At 36.8% G+C, this 17,178-nt stretch overlaps 3 protein-coding genes across 6 annotated transcripts; 2 read left to right on the top strand and 1 right to left on the bottom strand.

Annotated features, from left to right (window-relative positions):
- Window positions 1–5,890: 5,890 nt before the first annotated feature.
- Window positions 5,891–8,160, top strand: LOC148904733 (uncharacterized). Of its 2 annotated transcripts, none has more exons than XM_089025227.1 (3): window positions 5,891–6,180; window positions 6,460–6,606; window positions 6,689–8,160. In XM_089025227.1, exons 1-3 carry the CDS (start codon window positions 6,165–6,167, stop codon window positions 8,023–8,025), a joined length of 1,500 nt encoding a protein of 499 aa, XP_088881353.1. In that variant the 5' UTR covers window positions 5,891–6,164; the 3' UTR covers window positions 8,026–8,160. The 2 variants fall into 2 exon arrangements, with proteins under 2 accessions (XP_088881353.1, XP_088881352.1); XM_089025226.1 differs by having other exon boundaries at window positions 6,381–6,606.
- LOC148904732 (uncharacterized) lies at window positions 8,119–10,710 on the bottom strand. Of its 3 annotated transcripts, XM_089025225.1 has the most exons (4): window positions 10,417–10,710; window positions 10,023–10,216; window positions 9,725–9,894; window positions 8,119–9,533 (listed from the first exon to the last, which is right to left on the bottom strand). In XM_089025225.1, the coding sequence occupies exons 1-4, from the start codon at window positions 10,430–10,432 to the stop codon at window positions 8,351–8,353; spliced, it is 1,563 nt and encodes a 520-aa protein (XP_088881351.1). In that variant the 5' UTR covers window positions 10,433–10,710; the 3' UTR covers window positions 8,119–8,350. The 3 variants fall into 3 exon arrangements, with proteins under 3 accessions (XP_088881351.1, XP_088881349.1, XP_088881350.1); XM_089025223.1 differs by having other exon boundaries at window positions 10,023–10,710; XM_089025224.1 differs by having other exon boundaries at window positions 9,731–9,894; window positions 10,023–10,710.
- Window positions 10,711–10,856: 146 nt separating this feature from the next.
- Window positions 10,857–15,429, top strand: LOC148904731 (kelch-like protein 20). The gene is made up of 3 exons (XM_089025149.1): window positions 10,857–12,197; window positions 13,111–13,406; window positions 14,317–15,429. The coding sequence occupies exons 1-3, from the start codon at window positions 10,981–10,983 to the stop codon at window positions 14,610–14,612; spliced, it is 1,809 nt and encodes a 602-aa protein (XP_088881275.1). The 5' UTR covers window positions 10,857–10,980; the 3' UTR covers window positions 14,613–15,429.
- Window positions 15,430–17,178: the final 1,749 nt, after the last annotated feature.

Raw genomic sequence — 17,178 nt, 5'->3', positions numbered from 1 at the left:
CCACAACTGTCCATAAGTTCAAAAAGCATATACACGAATTCAACAAAAAATTGAGAAATTAAACAAAGAGGAACCTCAGATAGAACACAAATGCACAGATGACTGTGCTAACATGGACGAGTCTTTTACAAAACCTGATGCTAAAGGTCCATTTGCAAAGAAGCTGTTTGAGATAACTGTCAGCATGGAAGAACGTTCCAGTACTCTTGTCATGGGAAAAGACGAAAACCGATGTTATTCACCAGAGTTCATGGAATACTTAAAGCGTCTTCTCCCAATTGCACCTTTGTGGAGTAATTGTTTCCTCTGTAAAATTTCAAAATCAAGATTCCAATCTAAAAAAAATTCAAAAGAAGTAACAACCCAAGGTACGATCGAGAACTACATGAAGTTAGTGAAAACAGACGACTTCGATGGAAAACACCATCTCCGCGTCGATGAATTTGTGTCTCTTCAAAAAACGTTTATTCAAGCTAGGTGCCGTTTATATGGCGACATAAAGTAAATTTAACCAACAACACTTCTAGAAATTCAAACAAGTCAACGACAACAACTATGAAACCAATAAAAAAACCATCTTCAGCGTACTCAAACTATTTGACCAAGAATTTTAAATCATTTTCAAACAAAGGTAAAGATCTCCCAGCAGTCTCTAAAATAGCTTCAAAAAAGTGGAAGCGACTCATTGCCGAGGAAAAAGATAGCTATGATATGAATGACATAATTACTGGTTCTCCCAAATCCAGAATGCGAAAGGGAAAAAGAACGCCACCATCTACCAGCCCAAGTTGTCCTATTTTTTCAACAGGAATGAAAAACAAACACAACAACTGTTGGTTGAACGCTTTGTTGCAATCTTTCTCAGTTACCACTTTAGGTGATATTACAACAGAGGACGCAAAACCACTATTTCCAATGATGTTCAATTACTTTGCCTTGATTTTTACAATACTTAAGGAAAGTGCAGATTATACAAGGCCATTGAATCCCACTGATTTACTCAAGCAGTTACACAAAAAAGGTCCTAAGATTGGTAAGCAACACGATGTTCATGAAGCTTTCTCCAAAATTATGGAAATCTGCTCTTTCGACCTTGGTGGAACACCCATTTCTTTTTTTCTACGTTTTGGGGCGCAGTGCAATACAAGAATTCCTGTTGCACTTGTGGAAATTCAAGAGAAAAGTGAAGAGGATTTATTTCATTCACTTGCTGTGGAGCTCCCCAGAAACGGAATGACATCTTCAGTAAAGGACTGCCTCTTTGAATATTTCAAGGAAGAAGTTCTTATCGATGACAACAAATTAGAATGTGAGATTTGTCGTCAAAAAACTTGTTAAACACGACAGGGCTTTTTTAAAACCTGCCCCCAGAACTTTGTCTGTGTACTAAAACGTAATGATGTCACCGCAAACACTAAAGATCATTCTCCATTGACATTGGACATCACAATCGATGTATCAAAGTTGAAGCACGAGGGCTCTCCACCCACTGAATACAAATTTGCAGCTGTAAAACTCCACAAAGGACAGGCGTTGAGTTCAGGTCATTATGTTGCCCTACAAATTTTCCCTGACAATGATACTGTAGTACTTTTTGATGACGAAACGGTCGAACATAAAAACCTTGCATACTTGTCTAAAAGAATAGTCACAAGAGAAGTACACATGCTGTTTTATGTTAGAGTTGATGGAGAAAAAGACAAAAACACTGTACACTCAGCGGAGATCGAGGACGCAAGCAAGTATACCGATTTCAAAAGTGAATTCTCTAACAATAAAAGTGGTTTCGACAGTGTAAACAACATACAAAGCGAAGACGGAGTGCAAAACGACAACGAACACAAGATTGAAATTCACGATACAAATATTGACGACGGACGTACAGCTGAAAATGAAAAACAGCAAGAACACAAATATATTTCACCCTATGACGCACTAGATATTACCAAAAGAAAAAAGAAATCGTTGGGACAGTGAAATCACTTAAAATATACGGACGGGATTTGAAATCCTTAGAATATCTTCCTTTAAATAACACATATGTATTACCGGACAACCCTGGAGAACTCAATGACACTATTATCTTGGCATACCTATATTTGATCAAACAAGCGTTGCTTTTGGAAAATAAAGAATGTGTTGTTTATGATACAATTTTTTTTTTCGCAGCTTAGGTCAGTTTTGTCCCATTCTCCAACAAGTCCAAAGACAACGTCTGCTGGAAGCTAAAATGATTAAATGTTATCTATCTGCAATTGCAATAGTAAGGGGATAATGTAATTTTTTTGACGATTTGAATATTTCAATAGATACTCACCACCCAAAACAAGAAGATGCCGTTAACTGTGGTGTTTTTTGTTTAAAATTTTGTTCGAAACAAAATTTTTGGGTCATCCTTTGACGCCGTTCATCGAGCATCAATCATGGATGATATTTTACAAGGCGGTATTAAACATGACCGTAACATTGGCGAAAAACTGACAATTAACATTGACTTACCCAAACGAAAACGGTGCGAATGTGGCTCCAAATGTACTCTCCGCTTTCTTGCAAAAGATGATGCTTTTCTAAGGTACACTTGGAAGAAGGAAACGTCAGAAGGAGAAATCATCACACTTGAAGAAACCAGCAATAAGCTAGTCTTTACTGTTGATCAAAGCAGCGATGGATCATACTTTTGCGAAGTGGAAAGTAGCTTTGGAGACATCATTTGTACAAACACCTGCATCATAACGTCAACAACCTACTCAACCTCTATTGCGTAAAGAATATCAGTAGTTGTCCGTGAGTGGAAATTTTTCCGAATACAAATAAAAGAGGTAGGGCAAACAATCCAAAACATCATCCCGTTTGCGTTAGAGATTATAAACACACCGACTTCTAAAGAATCACTGGACAAATGCCAGCAAAGGCATCTGATATACCTAAAATCATCGCACAAAGAACGGCTTGTAACAACTTACACATTTCCAACCATCTACATCAATATAATTAAATCCAATGAAACCATTTACCAAGCAACAACACAAAAGCAATCAAGAAGAAAAGAAAAACCAAGAAAAGTTATTAAACAGGCAAAATAAACCCATACACAAAAAACGTGGCTGTTCCTCACTCTTCACAGCTTTCTTTACAGAAACGAGATAAGTGGCTGCTATTCCATCTACAAAGCTCGATTGTCACAGTACCCATGGCTGCTAGTCCATCTACAAAGCTCGATTGTCATAGTAACGATGGCCGTTTGTCCTTCTACAAAGCTCGATTATTACGAGTTCTTTGAGTTTCGTAATTTTGTTTGTTTATAAATGTCACAGTTGCAATTGCAAAAGTTAATAATTAACTTCGTTAGAGATTTATATATTGAACATTTTTAGTTGAGAGGTTTTTTCATTAATAAATGCTGTGATGTGTTTTTCTTATTTTTTGAGTTTATTCAGTGCGTGACATAGAGAAAGACCCAGGCCTAAAACGTAATAAGTAATATATTAAAGATATTAATATTATCTTGATAGTTGTGACTCAATCTTTATAAAAAGCTTTTCTTTGGATATACCATTCATAATTTATAGCATTCGAGGCAATATTTCGAAATATTGAGTTGGCTGTCGAGTTGGCTGCTAATTTCGGCGCGGTGCTTTAACTACCGGATATTTTCCTAAAGACTGGAAGGAGGCGCTGGTGAAATCTCTTTTAAAGAAAGAGGGACTTGATGCTGTGTTTAGTAACTTACGTCCGATCACCAATCTTCAGTTTTCTCAAAGTTGACTGAAAGGGCTGTCTATGAACAAACTTATAACTATCTTGTAGAGCACGATTTACTTCCCGAGCTCCAATCTGCGTCTAGAAAACGCTATAGTACGGAGACAGAACTTCTTAAAGTACAGAATGACATTCTTGTGAGTATGGATCGCCAACATCGATACTTGTACTTCTTGACCTTAGTGCGGCATTCGACACAGAGGATCATAGTATTCTTCTTTGTCGCCTGGAGTCATCGTTTGGTATCCCAGGGAAGGCGCTGGAGTGATTCAAGTCCTACTTATCAAACCGGTCTCAACGTGTGGCATTTGATGATGGGATCTCTGACAGTTTTCAGTTATCTTGCGGGGTACCACAGGTTCCTGTCCGGGGACACTTTTATTCACATTGTATGCAAGTAAATTGTTTGATGTGATCAAGGGATATCTGCCGACCGCGCACGCCTATGCTGATGACACACAGCTGTATTTGTCTTTCAAACCAAGGACTGGGATGAGCGAAGTGGAGAGTATTGCCGCCATGGAGATGTGTATGACGGCTGTGCGGGCTTTGATGATTACCGACAAGATGAAACCTTAATGATAGCGAAACAGAATTCCTGATTATCGGAACCAGGCAACAGCTGAAAAAAGTTTGTATCGACAAGTTAACAGTTGGAGACGTTAGAGTAACGCCAGTTTCAGCAGCCAGGAATCTAGGAACTTTGTTTGACTGTTATATGAGTCTTGTCCCTCACATAATAATATATGTAAAGCTGCATTTTTCCATCTCTATAATATTAAGAGGATAAGAAATTATCTTTCTTATGATACAACAAGAATGTTAATTCATGCTTTTATTATGGGCAGAATAGACTATTGTAACAGCCTGCTTTACGGTCTCTTTGCAAAGTCTATTAGTAAATTACAACGTGTTCAAAATGCAGCGGCTAGGCTCGTAACAGGAACGCCTAGGTACAATCATATCACTCCAGTACTATATTCACTCCATTGGTTACCAGTTAAGGAAAGAATACATTATAAGATATTATACTTACTTTTAAGGGTATGTATGGTCTTGCACCAAGTTATATCAGCAGCCTAGTTGAAGTTAAGCGTTCTAGTGCAAACTCTCTTCGGAGGAACAACGATTTATATCTCCAACCGTTTTTAAATGTTAGAACCAAGAAAACTCTTGGTGATAGGGCTTTTGCTGTGGCTGCCTCGTCTTTGTTTAATGCCCTACCTCGTCATATCAGAAATGAGAGTGATTTTAACAGTTTTAAGGCAATACTTAAGACATCCTTGTTGCAGACTGCATATGTATCTTAAATTATATTATTTAGATTAGATTGGATTGTCTTTATTTATATATATATTTCTAATTAATACATACCATATACACTACACACACACACACCCACGCACCCATACGCACATACACCACCTAAAAATATTTAAGGGAAAAGCCATTAGTTATTATCAATAGAGTTTTAACCACTGCATAACAATTTGTTACTTCACCTTAGGAAATTACATTTATTTAGATATATTCTTCTTTCATAATTCATACGTTATAGCTAGTTGTTTTTAGTGATGCTTTATATTTAATCTTTTATATTTGGTAATATTCTTATTTTATTGTTACGCGCATTTGATCATATACACATGCTAATTTGCGCGTTATAAGTAATAAATTATTATTGATTATTATTATAGAGGTTTGTCCCTCTGGTTGCATCTTAAGCTTCAAAACGCTGGTTGACTTTCAGTATTTTTAGCCTTGTTGCTATGACAATCAAATGTTGACAAACTTATTGTTTGATTTGCTGTTTGTCAGTACATAACATTCTGAAGTCTCAAACCTCCTGACATTCCGATTCCTTCTGATTCATGTCGGGAGGGTGGAATGATTGCAAACATAACCTAGGAGGAGTATGAGAATCGCACATACAACAATGAATCAGAGATGTATGAGGTTATAATATACAAAAACAAAATTCTGGAAACCAGGGCTCTAAAAATGTACCTAGCTAACGATGGAAGATGATCGGATGGTAAAGGCCTACATCCACTGTGTACGTGCTACTGGGGATCCAGGAAAGAAGTGCCGTCAACTGTTCCTTTCTTACACTGATAAACCAATAGGCCCTTTGCAGCTAGTGGTCACGTGCTTGGATACCGCTTAGCAACACAAAACTGGAGAGCAAGCCTTCCAGTAAACAAAAGTTGTAATAGGTCAAGCACGCGTGGTTTTATACGATAGTTTCATCGTTCAAAACGCTTAATCCTTTTGCCCTATCTACAAACACAGTAAGATAATCTTAAATTCTCTCCTTTGGACTCGATTTTTGGTTCGAAGTAACGATATTCTTCGCGTTATCGCGAAAAAATTGTCACCGCCGGCCCGCTCGACGGCTGAAAAACATGGCGACTTCGCAAGGTATGTACTTCAAAACTCTCCTTTTTTTTGGTTTCTTTTCAATTATTGGACTTCTAAAATCTCTAAAATAACAGTTTAGATTGTGAATGGTGATCGATTGTAATTGGACGGCATTTTAATGGACGATTTGTTTATTTTTTGTGAGAGTGATTCCACGTCTAAAGTCAAGACTAACCCATGTTTACATATATTCGCTGTAGATGTTAGAACTCCCGACGAGCCATCACATACCAAGAAAAATTCTTCGTACTGATATTTTTATGTTTATTTTTGTTTTAGATGAAGTAGAAACTCAAGACATCTCTATCTTTCCTTCCCTCACCTTCGATGATGTAGGGAGCTACGCTATAGAGAAGTCTGGCTGCACAAGCACTTCGAAAGCGTACAAATTTATGGCGGAACCAGGCTATTTACATGACGTTAAAGGTACTTGATAGCCAAAATGTTTTTTCTATTTCATTATGATATGAATGGCAGACAATTCACACTAATTTTTCCAATTTTTTAGTGATATATACCGACCAGTGCGTGAGAGTTAAATGCAAGTGTTACCGCTCAATGAGGAAGTCTGAACCACCGCACATTTTAGAGGTGTCAGTCCAGAACAACAATTTGACATTGCTGTCTGGGCTGTGCTCATATGTAGCCGGGGCAGGTGGATACTGCCATCATGTGATCGGGCTTCTTTACTATTTAGCCCTTCTTAAGCAACTGGGACATCGGACATTGCCTGATGAGCTAACATGTACCAGCATGAAGCAGCGTTGGAGCATACCTAGAGGATCCAAAATCGCACAAAAAGAAATACAAGACGTGCTAGTGAAAAAACCCCAACTTGGCGCTTCGTACAGTAGATATATCAAGAGTAATTTGTATTCCCCATCTACCCAGTATCCTACCCTCACAAAAGAGCACTTTAATGGCTTCCAACCACCTTATCCTCTCTTTACAACCATTCTGCCCAATCAAGATCAACTTGGCAATATCCCATTTGTACAGAGCAAGTTTGGAAATGTCCCAAAAGGCTGTGTCCTGTCATATCAACAAAAGATGTCAACTGACTACATCATAAATGATTTTACTTGCACTTCTTTCCCAGAGCTTCCCCTCTCAAGTGCAGAGGACAGATTTAATAACAATGTGTCAATCTGTCTTGACAGTCGTCAACAATCTATATTTGGAACATTGTCTGTGACAACAGAGTCATCACTGAGAGTGCAGCAGCAAACAGTCACTCAAAGTCAGAGTGATGTATGGCACCTGCTCAGAAAAAAAAGGGTAACAGCAAGCAAATTTGGCATTGTCGCTCGCCGGGTGTCACATTTTGACACCCTTGTCAATCAGCTAAACCCCACCAGATTTGTACAAACTGCAGCAATGAGAAGAGGCATTGAACTTGAACCACATGCTGCCATGGTCTATGCTAGCAATGCAAAGGGTGGAAGAGTAAACCTCTTCCCATCTGGGCTGATTGTCCACCCAAAGTGCCCATGGCTAGGTTGTAGCCCAGACAGGAAAGTTTATGACCTTGATGCCGTAAATAATGGTCAGAATCCCTTTGGCTTGTTAGAAATAAAGGTCGTTAAAGAGGGGGAAACATCATTTGACAATGTGAGGTATCTCACCAAGGACCAGAACACTAACCAGTACAAACTGAAAACAACAGACATTTATTATTACCAGATCCAGTGCCAGCTTGGACTCACAGGATTAGAATGGTGTGATTTTTTCAGTTACATTGACGAAAATTTGTTTGTTTGCTCTAGAATTAATTTTGATTCAGTGTTTTTCCAGCAAGCAAAGGACAAAGTTGATAGTTTTTTCTTCAATTACTATTTACATTAATACACTAAGATTTTTGTTGTTGTTCTCAAACCATGGCCAGATTTCTTATGATAACAAATATTATATTATTTTTATTAATGACAAATCAATTCATAATCTTAATTTATTTTTTATTATATTTATATCATATTAGTATTATATTTATTTGTGCTATTTAGATTTTGTGTTTGTTCATTAGTTGTTTTTTTTGAGTTTTCATTTACAAACAAATTGAAATAGTTACAAAAAGCAATCCAAGACACATGATAAACCAACCTGCATTAAAGATTATCTAATGGGTTATGTAAGCCACATTAATCATACATTCACCAACTTCTTACAGACACTATGCCTCATTATTACCATTGGATAAAATAAGTGGGCCTTGAAAATTTGTAAGGAGGCAGGCTACAGTATATAACTGATTGACTGAACCTAAAGTGGACAATGGCACATCTGAATCAAAAAAGTGGTACTCTTTGACTCTTCTTATTGCCCTCTCGACATGAATTCTAAGACTTGCTAGTGTCTTTGTTTTTTGAACATCTGCGGCAGAGAATTGTTCCTGACTTTCAAGAAACGGAGGAATATTTAACTCTACCCGCTTCTCCCTAAGTAAATCTTCAATGTCAAACCCTTTGTCTGCCATGACTGAATCACCAGGTTCTAACAAATCTAGAATGCCGCTGCACCTTGTGATTTCCTTATCACTAATCCCCCCTGTGTAAAGGCTAGAAACGAAGCTAATAGCTCCATTAGGGGTAATGCCTATCAAACCCTTGAGTGTAGTATTACTCTTATAACTAGAATAAAGCTGCGACTGAAGTAGTAGGGAGGTAGGTGTTTGAACAAAAATCTCTGTACAATCTAAAATGACACGTGTGCTTGCATAAAGCTTTTTAAAACCTTCTGGCATAAACCTATCAACATCTTGCCTTGAAGGCCAGATCACTTGACTACCAAGAAGAAAATACAAAAAATTAGTCCATGTGATCAATTTCCTGCAAACTGACGATTTATGTATTCGGAACCTATGAGCTAAATCCTGTCCGAATAGACCTAGTTTGAGGCGTACACAAAACATAAACAATTCATCCACAAGAAGCATATTTCTTGAGTCTGGTCTACTTTCTCTTTCTCCAGAGGCATAACAATATGTCATTTGTGCAGCACATGGCTGCAAAAACTTAAAAAAGAACTGAATATGTAAATAGGATGGGAAACCTGTATAAAATCTTATGATCTCATTGTCTGTGCCAAATCTCTCAAGCCCAAATTTATTAAGTGCTAATTGTTCTGCAGCTTGCCTCTTAATGTCCTCAATTTCTTTTGCAGCTTCAACTTTAACCCTTTTTATTTCAGTGAGGGCAGCTGCAGTTTCATTTCTACTTTGTTCAAGTTGCTTTTGTGCATCTTGGAACTGTGCTCTGAGTGACTGGACTTGTGCTTGTAGGTCATCCATGCTGAAGGTTGTAGAAGTGCTGGGACTATTATCTTCATTGTCATCACTTTCATCTGTCTGAGTGTCTCTGTAAAAAGGTTTTGAAATTATGATGACACTCAGTTCACACTCAGTTCACACTAAATAAAAAATTATAAAAGACTAAATTATTAAAATTATAAAATTATTTTGGTTTAAACCAAAATAAACATCAAGTACAATTCCATCAGTCAAGTCTAAATGAAATGTATTGAAGTAGAAATATGTGATATTCATTACCTAAACCTATCTACTTGTCGAATTATCTTTCTTCTTGCTTTGGATTTGGTTGACCAGTCAAAGATTGATGGTACAGCTTCTCTTTTTAGCAACTGACGTCCAGAATCAGTGGGAGGATTGTAATCTTCCTCAGTGAAGTGTTTTGAGCACACTCTGGTACTTTTGTTAACCTATTATAAATCAAATGTCCTTTTAATAACAATGTAACTGTATTCAACTATTTTTATCTTCATTACAGTTTTTTAAAGATCCACAGGCAATTCGTATTGTGCATTGATATTGTTAGATTCCTATATACCTTGAAGTGTGGGCCCACATCTCTTCGTATCTTCACCAGCCATTCCTTTTTCAATTGCTCATCCCTTGCACGGCCTGGTAAGCGGTGAAACTTTAAATCAGGATGATATCGAGAATCTCCGTTACACAAGGGAACACAACAATGGTACGAAGAATTTTTCTTGGTATGTGATGGCTCGTCGGGAGTTCTAACATCTACAGCGAATATATGTAAACATGGGTTAGTCTTGACTTTAGACGTGGAATCACTCTCACAAAAAATAAACAAATCGTCCATTAAAATGCCGTCCAATTACAATCGATCACCATTCACAATCTAAACTGTTATTTTAGAGATTTTAGAAGTCCAATAATTGAAAAGAAACCAAAAAAAAGGAGAGTTTTGAAGTACATACCTTGCGAAGTCGCCATGTTTTTCAGCCGTCGAGCGGGCCGGCGGTGACAATTTTTTCGCGATAACGCGAAGAATATCGTTACTTCGAACCAAAAATCGAGTCCAAAGGAGAGAATTTAAGATTATCTTACTGTGTTTGTAGATAGGGCAAAAGGATTAAGCGTTTTGAACGATGAAACTATCGTATAAAACCACGCGTGCTTGACCTATTACAACTTTTGTTTACTGGAAGGCTTGCTCTCCAGTTTTGTGTTGCTAAGCGGTATCCAAGCACGTGACCACTAGCTGCAAAGGGCCTATTGGCACGTACCCGTATAGCGAATATAAGGCAGTACCGCCCCCCCCCCCCCCCCCCCCCCGGGTAAAAATGGAAATGATTTTAAGGTCAGTTGACTTCAATTTGCGCATGCTCAATATGCTAAGCTGAATTCTGACAGGGGATTTTACATTTGGAAGTTATGTTTGGTAAAAATCAGGTATAAACATCGTTTTTATTTCTTTTAAGACCGATATATTCACCTCCAATTCAGCAGAATAATTTTTCTAATTTTTATTGCAATTGAAAATGGCGATTGAGTCGAATTCAGCCGCGTTTGAACTTGGGTATTTGTCGTCCAATTCGCCCAACTCATCATCAAGCAAAGCACAAAATCAAATCAACAAAACAGTGTTGAAACACATGTCAGATCGTCACCCAAAACAGACTCTTGATACTCTGGAAGCCCTTCGACAATGTGAAGAACTATGCGATGTTGTGATAAAGGTTGGGTCGAAAACCATCGCGGCACACAGAGTGGTATTGGCTGCGTGTAGTCCTTATTTCAGAGCAATGTTTACAGGAGAAATGGCTGAAAGTCGACAAAGCGAAATTACTTTATTAGACGTGGACGAAAGTGCTATGGAAGTTCTTATCAACTTTTCATATACTGCGACAATAACTATCAGAGAAGATAACGTACAAGCTCTGCTACCGGCTGCTTGTTTGCTACAGTTAGGAGAAATACAAGAGATTTGTTGTGAATTTTTGAAACGACAACTCGACCCTTCGAATTGTCTTGGCATTAGAGCATTCGCTGATACACATTCTTGTCGAGATTTATTGCGAGTTGCCGACTTATTTGCCCAACATAACTTTCAGGAAGTGATAGACAGTGAAGAGTTCTTGTTGTTGCCCGTTGATCAACTGGTAGACATACTTTCTAGCGATGAACTTAATGTGAAATCAGAAGAACAAGTGTACTTTGCTGTAATTGGATGGATGAAACATAATATTAATGAAAGGAGAGCATATCTTCCCCAAATTCTTCAACATGTTCGGCTCCCTCTTCTTGGACCTAAGTTTTTAGTTGGTGTAGTAGGGGCTGATATTCACGTAAAAAGTGATGAAAGTTGTAGAGATTTAGTTGATGAAGCCAAAAATTATTTATTGTTACCAGAACAACGTCTGTTGATGCAGGGACCAAGAACTAGACCCAGAAAACCTACTAAATGCACAGAGGTGATATTTGCAGTGGGTGGATGGTGTAGTGGTGATGCAATAAGCAGTGTTGAGCGATATGATCCACAATCAGGAGATTGGAAAATGGTTGCAACTATGAGTAAACGGCGTTGTGGAGTTGGTGTTGCAGTATTAGATAATTTGTTATATGCAGTCGGTGGTCATGATGGTAGTAGTTACCTTAACAGTGTTGAACGATATGATCCAAAGACAAATCAATGGAGTAGTGATGTGACACCCACTAGTACATGCCGGACTAGCGTTGGAGTTGCTGTTCTGGATGGGTAAGTTTGGTGATTGCACCCTATAAAAAATTGTTTATTGCACCCTACTGTATCAAAATTCATAGTGTATAGAACTGAGACCAAACTTAAAGTCAGACATCTTGAGTCTACAATGTGGATGAAGTGATCGTCAAAGCCTCTTAGTCAGCAATGTATATATTGCTTTTTGTTATTCATTTTTGTAATGCCTTGTGATTTGATAACACTTTTTTCATCCAATGATGTTAGTAAAGAAATGAGTGATACTGTGTAGAGTGCTCTCACTAAATCCGTGAAACTAATACTAATTTTTAGCACTAAATAGTGATAACTAAACAATAGAAAACAAAGGACTCTGTATGAAATAGTACAAATTAGTATTAATTATTGTGCAAGGGCTTAGTGCATGTGCACTCTGTTGATAGAATGATGATATGGTATTTGTATTTAACAATTATTTGCCGAAGGCGAAGTGAATATTGGGGAATCTTCGAGCGGAGAGGTAAATATTCTCTGATATTCATTGAGGCTGTGGCAAATAATCATTTTAGTATAAATACACAGGTGATTCTTTCAAAAAAAAGAAGATAAAGATGTTTTTTCTGGTAACAGCAACAAAGCGGCTGGCTGCCATTTTGTATTATCATTGGAGGTGATTATCATGTGATAGTGTGAGTTTCTCGGCCAATCAGCGTGCAAGATTTTCAATAATCACCTGTGTATTTTTACTAAACCCAATTAACACATGCATCATAATTTAATTTATTTTATTTAAATGTAATTTCCCAGGATATTTGTTGGTCTCATCTTCTATGGTCTAAGTTTTGAACCAGACTGATTTTGCAATAATTAAGTATTTTTGGAATCGTGCAGACTGTACTGTGACATGAATGTCACATGACAATTAAGATATATTATCTACAACTTGTTTTAGGTTTATGTATGCAGTTGGTGGTCAAGATGGTGTATCCTGTCTAAATATTGTAGAGAAGTATGATCCAACAGAAAACCGTTGGTCAAGGGTTACACCCATGAGTACTAGGCGTCTAGGAGTAGGGGTATCTGTACTTGACATATACTTATATGCTATTGGTGGATCAGATGGTACATCTCCATTAAGTACTGTAGAAAGATATGACCCAAGTTCTAATGTGTGGACTGCAGTTTGCTCTATGGGTACTAGAAGAAAACACCTTGGGGCTGCTGTATTTCAAGATAAATTATATGTTGGTAAGTACTTTGGTTGAATGATTATAATTAAGTACTGTAATTATTATCAACCAATGCCATCGATCATCATCACCATTTAGGTGCTGAATAGACACTTTAATGATGTGTTGGCCATTTTGGAATTCAAGGCATAATGGGGTGTCCAGGGGTAGAGCAAATATAGCGAGCTAATATGAATCTCTAATATTTCTGCCAAACATGGCACAAAACTCTATATGTTGTATACCATCTTTTTTAAGTTTTACCCCACTGGATGCCTTGGGATGCAAGTTGGCCATTTTATAGTTGAATTAGTTCATTTCTAACTTCTACAAACATTGCCTTCTTACAGTACAATACACAAAATGCTGCCCAAAAAAAAAAAATTAAAATCTTCCAAAGTTCAAATTGGCAGAAACTTTACTGAAAGTCTCAAAGAAACCATCTGGAAATCCAATGATTTACCCAACACTAAAAATTGCTCCATGCATTTGTTTGTTAATAACTACTTGATTCATTTCTCTTGAGCCTAAAGCTTCTCTGAGGGACTTATATAAATTACTTGGGCTAGAATCGTTTTTTTTTTCCTCTCTTTCTCTTTTCTTCGAAATTTAGTTTCAGACTAGCAGATATGTTTTCACAAAATACAAAGAAAACTATGGAGCCATGTTTAATAGTGTCATAAAGATGACGTCACAGACTCGGTCAAAAATTGAAAAAATACTATAATTTCTTTATTATTATTAATATTTTTAAGGATTATCTCTGTAAAGTTTCAGCTGGATTAAAATTTGGACAATTTTTGTACTAGTCCCTCTTTTGTGTGCGATTTTAATTATAATCATAACTGGTATGTGCCTGGCAGATATAATTCAATGTAGAATTTCAATGTCAATATTTGATAGATTTTTGTTATTTTTTTTCTCTTCAGTTGGAGGTAGAGATGATGCTACAGAACTCAGTAGTGCTGAATCATATGACCCAAAAACAAACCAATGGACACCTGTTGTAGCCATGAACTCTAGACGGAGTGGGGTTGGACTGGCAGTAGTCAATGGCCAGCTACTAGCAGTAGGAGGATTTGATGGAACAACATATCTTAAAACTATAGAAATTTTTGACTCTGTATCAAATCAGTGGAAAATGTCTGGTGGAATGAACTACCGTAGACTTGGTGGTGGAGTAGGGGTCGTCAAGTTATCCCTTACTGATACTGTTGGTTGCTAAGGTTACCATCAGTACTATCATGGTATATATGTAGATTTCACAGTGATTATATTGTGGTTATGGACATGCTTTGTCATGGTAGAGTGATTTTATTTTACCAGTGAAACGAAATTTCTCAAAAACCATGGAAATAAAATAATTATTTCATGTGTTAAGCAATTTAACCACTCCTTTTGTCAAGAACTACTTCATGGAAGCCAAAAATATATTGATCAATAATCATGTACCATTTATTGCCACTAAAGTATTTACTTAAAGTTAGGAACCCATAAAAGGCTCTTATAATATACAGTCAGTACTATATGTTTCCCACTCATACAAAAACTGCTCTCTATTGAAAAAACATATTTACATGTAGCAATAGTAAAATTATAGAGTGCAAACAATTAATCCGTGAAACACTAATTACTAAATAGTACAAAATAGTGCTAATTAAACAATAGAAAACAATGGAATTTGCGTGCAATTGTGCTATAATTTCCATTCTGAATTAAAGCAAAAATATATTGTAATTCTTTTGGTTTCCTCAGTTGCGTAGCACAATCAAATTATTGGAGCAACATGTTACTACAAGATGACAAATGTCATACACAAGTACCAGAAAAAGTTTTACAATTTGTGCTTATTGTCAGGATTACATGTATTTGTTTTCTTATTATGACATATTTCTGTGTGAACACTCGAACCATAAACACTTCAAGGTTTTTTGAATATTTTTTGTATCATCCAAAAAGGGATTTTTACTGAGGTTCCAACTTTTTTCAAGCAATTCCAGAGTCTTGTGTTGTTGTTGCCATTAAAGTTTTATTTTATAACAGCTACCTTGTCAGTGAATGATATTTTTGTTTTATTTCTGTAAACTATAGAAATTTTTCACTTTGTGCCACAGTTTTGCATACTAACACATTTGAATATGTGATTAAGCAGTTCATAAGTTCACATAGAGTGAGCTTAAAATGAAACATTTACAGAATTTCCGCTGTTTGTTGTGATTGTATGGCACCTACATCCTTGACTCCTTTGTTTCTACAGAGTGCTGTGATTGGATAGTTATGAAAAAGGTGTTTATATTCAATTGTCCACACTGAAATATATGTATTTTAAAATATATTTTCCACAGATATTTCAGAGTTTATTGGGGTTTGTCATATGTGTTATCTTGTCTATTTGCTGGATGGATGACTATATCGTTGGAAAATGATAAAAAACATGGCTTGTATTATAAAATATCAAGTTAAAATTCAAAATCAAAATGTGTGTGAAGAAGGAGTAATTTTGTCTCCAGATTGAGGTTCATCAATCATGCGCCCACATTCCCCATAGATGCTCTCGCTTTCGGCACTCATTACCTTAACTTTCCCTTCTGAAAAAATCCCCCTGAACAATCAGAATTTGACTGAAAGACAATATTAATTTGTTTGTTTATGAAAGCAAAACAAAAGCTATTAAACAATACAATGTAAACTTTTCTCTAGCAAAAACACAATGCTCAGCATCACAGTAACACTGGTATTGAAATCGTCATCACCAACACCACTCCTTCATGGTTTTAACCATGAAAAGGCAAGATGTTGCTTGATATCGATAAAAAACTTTTTCATACACTCGTACTTCCTATGAATATTAATGGTCTATGGATATATATATATATATGTTCAAGGATAGGTCTTATTTCAGTTTTGTTTTGGAGGAAGGTCTTGGGGGGAGGGGGTGGGGGGGTGGTCATGACATTTTTGGCCAAGCCTAAGGGGAGGCCGGTCAGGAAATTTCATTCCTATATATTGCAATTTTCAAATTTGTTTCTTATTTTTTTGCAGTTTTTTTTTTCTTTTGGTTTGGTGTTTTGGGGGCTCACACAAAATGGCCAATTTTTGAACTTGGGTCCCCTTCGAAAAATTCTCTCGACCATATTGAAGCCTTAGCCATACCAATCTGTAGACCCTTATTTTTAGGGGGGGGAAGGGGGTGGGTAGGGTAATTTTTTAATGACTCCACCATCTTCCACAAAAAAATAATGTTGTTTCATCGCCATAAGGCGGTGCTGAATATCTTTATAAATTATTCCATTCAGTCTTCCATTATTTAGGGGAAAACAAAGAGACCACAGACTGAAGGCGGTATGCAAATAGTTCATCGGGTCAGCGGTTGTATCCAAGGAAGGCTGATAAACAAAAATCAAGTGTTTAAAAAATAATTTACAGTAATATCAGAAGTAAAACATGGGCAAAGAACTTTTTGATTATGCTTATAAAGGGTGATATTGAAAGCATCAGACAGTTATTTGACGATCCAGAAGTATTTTTGTCACAGATCCGGCGACGGTGCTAAACAACGAGATAAAGATGGCAAGTCGCCTATGGACATGGCGGCCATGTTGGGTCGAAGCTGAAGTCATTCGAGAAACTGATCGAACGAGGTGCTGATGTGAACAGTAGAAACAAAAAAAGGTAGAAATCTCTTATTATTGTTTTCTGTAGTTTAATATCAAAGTGAATTATCACAATCTTTTTTTTATGGAACATTTATACTTCCGGGTTACGAGTGAGAGCTGCTATTTTAACAGTTG

Source organism: Actinia tenebrosa, unplaced genomic scaffold (assembly GCF_029948245.1).
Source record: "Actinia tenebrosa isolate PJP-AT-01 unplaced genomic scaffold, QUT_ActTen_1.0 PGA_scaffold9__36_contigs__length_13948895, whole genome shotgun sequence".
Lineage (NCBI taxonomy): Eukaryota > Metazoa > Cnidaria > Anthozoa > Actiniaria > Actiniidae > Actinia > Actinia tenebrosa.
This window is presented reverse-complemented; position numbering and strand designations above follow the sequence as displayed.

Coding starts and splice junctions, on each gene's coding strand:
- LOC148904733 (XM_089025226.1), top strand. CDS start 6,381: ATGTTAGAACTCCCGACGAGCCATCACATACCAAGAAAAATTCTTCGT. Junction 6,607..6,688: donor CTATTTACATGACGTTAAAG/GTACTTGATAGC, acceptor CCAATTTTTTAG/TGATATATACCGACCAGTGC.
- LOC148904732 (XM_089025223.1), bottom strand. CDS start 10,298: ATGGACGATTTGTTTATTTTTTGTGAGAGTGATTCCACGTCTAAAGTC. Junction 9,895..10,022: donor ATGTGGGCCCACACTTCAAG/GTATATAGGAAT, acceptor GATTTATAATAG/GTTAACAAAAGTACCAGAGT. Junction 9,534..9,724: donor CGACAAGTAGATAGGTTTAG/GTAATGAATATC, acceptor ACCTTTTTACAG/AGACACTCAGACAGATGAAA.
- LOC148904731 (XM_089025149.1), top strand. CDS start 10,981: ATGGCGATTGAGTCGAATTCAGCCGCGTTTGAACTTGGGTATTTGTCG. Junction 12,198..13,110: donor GGAGTTGCTGTTCTGGATGG/GTAAGTTTGGTG, acceptor AACTTGTTTTAG/GTTTATGTATGCAGTTGGTG. Junction 13,407..14,316: donor TCAAGATAAATTATATGTTG/GTAAGTACTTTG, acceptor TTTTCTCTTCAG/TTGGAGGTAGAGATGATGCT.